This window comes from Pelophylax lessonae (assembly GCF_965119305.1).
Source record: "Pelophylax lessonae genome assembly, chromosome: 2".
Lineage (NCBI taxonomy): Eukaryota > Metazoa > Chordata > Amphibia > Anura > Ranidae > Pelophylax > Pelophylax lessonae.
Genome location: NC_138769.1, coordinates 211994670 through 212000669, shown reverse-complemented (window position 1 = coordinate 212000669; position 6000 = coordinate 211994670). Strand labels below are relative to the sequence as shown.

Sequence of the window (6000 nt, the reverse complement as noted above, 5' to 3'; positions counted from 1 at the left end):
CAGGGGAGCAGGAGCTGTGGGATCACATGACCAGAAATGAACAGATATAAAAAGTCAAACTTTTTTTTTTTTTTTCACAGGTTAGACAGGAAGCAGAATGGAGCAGGAGACATTTTTAAAAATAGTTACTGTTAAGCATGAATTCCACTTTAACCACTTAAGCCCCGGAGGATTTTCCTGCTAAACGACCAGGGGGTATTTTGCGATTCGGCACTGCGTGACTTTAACAGACAATTGCGCGGTCGTGCGATGCTGTATCTAAACGAATTTGGCGTCCTTTTTTTCCCACAAACAGAGCTTTCTTTTGGTGGTATTTGATCACCCGTGCGATTTTTAGGGAAAGATTTCTGTCATTTTTGGTGTTTTTTTTTTTAACGTGTAATGGCGGCGATCTGCGATTTTTTTTGCAGTACTGCGACATTGGGGCGGACAGATCGGACCCTTGACTGACATTTTTGACACTTTTGGGGTTACCAGTGACATTTCTACAGTAATCAGTGCTATATATATGCACTGTTACTGTAAAAATACACTGGTAGTGAAGGGGTTAACTTTATTTGGGAGGGAGGGGCTGTGTGTGTCCCTAGGGGCGTGCTTTCTACTGTGATTGGCTGTGGCTTGAGCTGTAAGGACACTGATCAACGGATCTACATAGTAGATCCATGTCATCAGTGTTTTTACAGCGAGGAGAATGACAGGTCGCTTGTTTACACAAGCTGCCTGACATTCTCCCTCTCCCCCGCCGATCGCCGAGTGACCGGCGGACATCGGGTCCGCTGGTCACACGCGCGGGGGGGGGGTCCGTGACCGCGCGGGAGCGCTCCTCCGCGGGCGCGCGCTCGCTCCCCAGAGCCTCACAGGCGAGCGACGTAGACCTACGTCACTCTGCCTGTGAGGGGCTGACTGCCGCAGTAAATATACTGTGAGCAGTCAGCAAGCAGTTAATTGGTGTTTCTGACAAAATGCAATATCACCATTTAAATGAAATCATATTAGACAGATATGCACAGGTCTGACATAACTACAGGTTTAATTCCCTTTGTGTTCTTTTCTCATTAGTTCCAGATTTTCTTATCTCACATATTTTACAACAGGTATGATAAATTAAAGTGATTTGACTGACATGTTAAACACATGAATAATAAATGCAAAACAAGTTTTCTATTGGAGACATTCTTTATTCTAGACTTTTAATCAATGTATTTAACTTCACATTCTATCAGAGAACACACAGAGATCATTGACATCTTCCATAATGGAGAGGGTCTACTTTCCTAAAACCTTCTAAAAAAGTGATACTATGTATGTAAGTGGATGTAAACCCTCACATATACCTAGTGAAGTGAATAGCCTGAGAAGACACAAAGAGATTAAACAAATCCTCCTATACATGTTTTACATGTTTAACTGCAGTCTTCCCCTTTCTACACCCTTTCAAAAGTGCAGCTCGTGTTAAAAATCTTCCTTCATCTGTCAGCAGCAGATAAGAGGGTGGAGAGACTGCAGTTATACTGTGTGAGAGCTGATTGGAGGAAAGGGACACCCCGCCCCCTCCACATAGGCAGAGGAATGAAGGAACATGCAGAGCTGTATTCTGAAAAGATCAGCTCAGTGCTTATCTCCCTCTAAGCACAGTCCCAGACACAAATTTAAGCTCATGATATCTCATGTGTCTGGAAACTTCTCAGAAGTGACTCCTGCTGATAACAGAGAAACAAAGCACCAGAGAGAAACATTACTTAGAGCTATTGGAGAGACAAGTAAACACTATATATATACAGTATCTCACAAAAGTGAGTACACCCTCACATTTTTGTAAATATTTTATGATATCTTTTCATGTGACAACACTGAAGAAATTACACTTTGCTACATTGTAAAGTAGTGAATTTGTATAGTGTGCTTGTATAACAATGCCAACATGTACTGTGACATACTGAAGCAGAGCATGAGCCCCTCGCTTAGGAGACTTGACCGCAGGGAAGAATTCCAAAATGATAACGACCGCAATCACACCTCCAAGACAACCATTGCTTTGCTAAAGAAGCTAAGGGTAGAGGCAATGGATTGGCCAAGCATGTCTCCAGACCTAAACCCTATTGAGCATCTGTGAGGCATCCTCAAATAGGAGGTGGAGGAGCGCAAGATTTCTAACATCCACCAGCTCCATGATGTCATCATGGAGGAGTGGAAGAAGACTCTAGTGGCAACCTGTGAAGCTCTGGTGAATTCCATGCCCAAGAGGGTTACGGCAGTGCTGGAAAATAATGGTGGCCACACAAAATATTGACACTTTGGGACCAATTTGGACATTTTTTAACTTAGGGGTGTACTCACTTTTGTTGTCAGCGGTTTAGACATTAAATGGCTGTGTTTCGAGTTATTTTGAGGGGACAGCAAATTTACACTTTTATACAAGCTGTACACTCACTACTTTACATTGTAGCAAAGTGTAATTTCTTCAGTGTTGTCACATGGAAAGATAGAATAAAATATTTACAAAAATGTGAGGGGTGTACTCACTTTTGTGAGATACTGTATGTGCTTATTTTCAAATTTCAAGACAGGGGTTTACAACCACTTTATAAGATCTATTTAATGTTAAAGTTGCTATTAAATGTAACATAACCCTTCTTAAAGGCTATAACACCGGCAGCTGCTGTTGCGAAGAAGGCAGAACATCCCAAGAATCGAAGTAAACCTTGAGCAGAGGGCAAGTTTCTTTCCAAAAATGTTGTTGTGATTGGCAGGGCAGGAACATCCTGAAGAAAAACATGTATACGTTTAAATTGTATTTGTAACCACTGTAGCATGAGTGCCCTTCCTAAATCAGCTATTAAATGTATACTTTAGTTATCAGCTAGGCTGTCAAAGTACACAGACACATAGTTATTGCTAATGTTTGATACTCTAATTCAGTGTTTCTCAACTCCGGTCCTCAGGGCACACTAACAGGCCAGATTTTAAGTATTACCTTGGGGAGATGCAGACTACAATACTGCAATCACTAAGCAGCAAATGATATCACCCGTGATGTTTTTCAGTTATCTTGCAAACCTGGCCTGTTAGTGTGCCTTGAGGACCGGAGTTGAGAAACACTGCTCTAATTGATCAAATGAAAGCAAAATCTACCTGGAGTGGGGGCACTTTAAAAAAGATATGTATCCTTAGAACAGTGCCTCTTTAATATAGATGTACTATACATACACTATATTACCAAAAGTATTGGAACACCTGCTGTAACGGTGTTCACCGTCACTGGGAGTGAGGGACAAATACTTGGGGGACGCTGAGGGAATGGTTTGGGTGGCTTCAGATGGGAGAGTGATATTTGTCAACGGTGTCTCTGAAGAAATGTAGTGATTTGATCCCACTTTGCACTGTGAGACCTGTGGCCTCTTGCTATGGAGTATGTGATGCCTAGATGTGTATTCCATGTGTTTCAAAGTAGACAGACAGACTGTCATTGGCGGTCTTGTCCTATTGTCTATCTAATGAGCTGGGGGTGGATTGTGTTATGTCTGCCTGTCCCACTGTTAAATGTTAATGACCTCACATTGTTCTGTTCAGATGGACAGATAATTAGTTCAGGTTAAGTCGGTTTCTGTGTACAATTTCATCTGCATAGGATAATGTAATCAGGCAACCCTTGACCTGTGTGTAGTAATTTGATCAGGAGGGGGATGTGCTCATGTATGTATAAATGGAGTGTGAAACTGTTCAATAAAGGAGAAGGTTCCAAAACTTGTAGGAGCTAAGTTGTTGGCTAGCTTTGTATGGGGGCGGCTAAGATTTGATATCTATGTCCATGACTGCAAGGAAGCCGTATACTGATGGAAGACCACAAGTACAGTGTGGGTCGGCGGTTCCGTTACACCTGCCTTTACATGCACATACACTAACGACATCCCAGTCTTAGTCTGTAGGGTTCAATATTGAGTTGGCCCTCCCTTTGCAGCTATAAACGCTTCAACTCTTCTGAGGAAGGCTGTCCACAAGTGTGTCTATAGGAATGTTTGACCATTCTCTCAGAAGCGCATTTGTGAGGTCAGGCACTGATGTTGGAGAGAAGGCCTGGCTCGCAGTCTCCTCTATAATTCATCCCAAAGGTGTTCTATCGGGTTGAGGTCAGGACTCTGTACAAGACAGTCAAGTTCCTCCACCACAAACTCGCTCATCCATGTCTTTATGGACCTTGCTTTGTGCACTGGTGCGCAGTCAAGGAACAGGAAGGGCCAACCCCAAATTTTTCCCACAAATGTCTTGGTATGCTGACACCATAAGAGTTTCCTTCACTGGAACTAAGGGGCCAGGCCCAACTGTTGAAAAACAACCCCACACTATAATCTACCCTCCACCAAATGATCCATAAAGACATGGATGAGCGAGTTTAGGGTGAAAGAACTTGAATGGCCTGCACAGAGTCCTGACCTCAACCTGACAAAACATCTTTGGATTGAATTAGAGCACAGACTGCGAGCCAGGCCTTCTCATTCACATCAGTGCCTGATCTCACAAATGTGCTTCTGGAAGAATGGTCAAACATTCCCATAGACACACTTCTTCAGGGGATCTCTTGAAGATCCCCTGAAGAAGTGATGTGGTACAGTGACGTAACACGTAGGGCGTACACCGAAGCGAAACCGGAAGGGACGTTACGGGACATACTGAGCAGGTACCGCGGCATACGAGTGTGCTGATTAAAGCAGTTTTATGTGTGAGTTATTCAATTTTTATTATAAATAAATTGATATATTCTGCTGCACTTTGATGGCCCCCTTGTTTTAATGAGCTGCAAGGATCCACTAAGAGGCAGAGGAAAGAGCAACCCCATTTAAGGAGAACCCGCAGTCCCCTGAGAACCTGGAGTTGAAATACACAGATTAAGGAGTGGAGGAGATACATGATCCAGACCCTGAGAGCAATACTCGGTCTTCTCCCGGTGGGAATGGCTTCCCCATGTCGGAGAATACAATAGCTTGGCGGGAGGGATTCCCCTGTCAACACTGTGTGTTGATGGGGGAATCCACCCTTGGCTGCAAGAAAGAAATTTGCTGTGTATGGCCTGCCTTACTGTTAGGTATATTAACAAGATCTTATAGCCCACTAAAAATATTCCATTTTTAATGCTTCACTGTATTATTTTTCCTTTCCATAAATGATGTGTATTCACTAGCAATAAGCCATTGAACTTGCTAGAACGTTTGAATAATTCAGGAACAGTCAATTCACGAGTACAGTCCCCACCCTCCTTGCAGGTCATAACCCTTCCTCCTCTAATTACTCTCTGTGCTAATCCAGCTCCTCTGCCCTTCCTTTCACCTATCTACATAACTTTCTATGTAATTACTATGGAGGAGCGAAGAGGATGACAATAGTGTGTCATTTTAGTGACAGTTTTGAGTCTGCTGGGGCTGCTAACCAGGGGAGGACTGGGAAGGGGGGCAGGGTGGCAATCGCCCCCCAGGCCGCTCTGATGCTGGGTAAAAAGGCCACACTCAGGGCTGCATTAATGTAAGGGCCAGACACTGTATACAGCTGCCGGTCGCCGCTACACAATGTTATATTTGCAGAGCTGTAGCAGAGTGGTATGAGTGTGCAGAGTACGTTCCTGCACCCGGCCGCCACAATACTAATACAGTCACTTCCCTGTCAGGCAGTGATCTCCGCCCGACAGGAGCTTCCTAGGCCCCACCTGGCGTGATTTCATGTATTTTTGTTAAACCTCCTTTGTTGCTTTTAGCATTAAATTATGTTACCACACTTCATCATATTTTTCTTGCTTCATAACATCCATATCTGTTATAAAACCAGGTGGGCATGGATGGTGAGCTGATTCAATGGTTCAATGTGCCACTTGACTGGACTTGCCCCCCAGGCCTAAGGCTGCCAGCTCTCCCCTACTGCTAACAGTACTACCACGATGGCGGTACCAGGCCTTTTTGGATGCCTACACAAGGGGAGATTTCAAAGGAAAATAATAGTTGCAATAAAAAGTCT

General features: G+C 43.7%; 1 protein-coding gene across 1 annotated transcript in view; it reads right to left on the bottom strand.

Annotated features, from left to right (window-relative positions):
• Positions 1-2556: 2556 nt before the first annotated feature.
• The window catches only part of LOC309547665 (amine oxidase [flavin-containing] B-like), a 151447-nt gene continuing 148003 nt past the window's right edge, over positions 2557-6000 (bottom strand). The window contains exon 15 of the mRNA XM_082247560.1: positions 2557-2762. Within this exon, the coding sequence (XP_082103686.1) occupies positions 2592-2762 (171 nt within the window). The 3' untranslated portion in view covers positions 2557-2591. The remainder of the gene's footprint in view (positions 2763-6000) is intronic.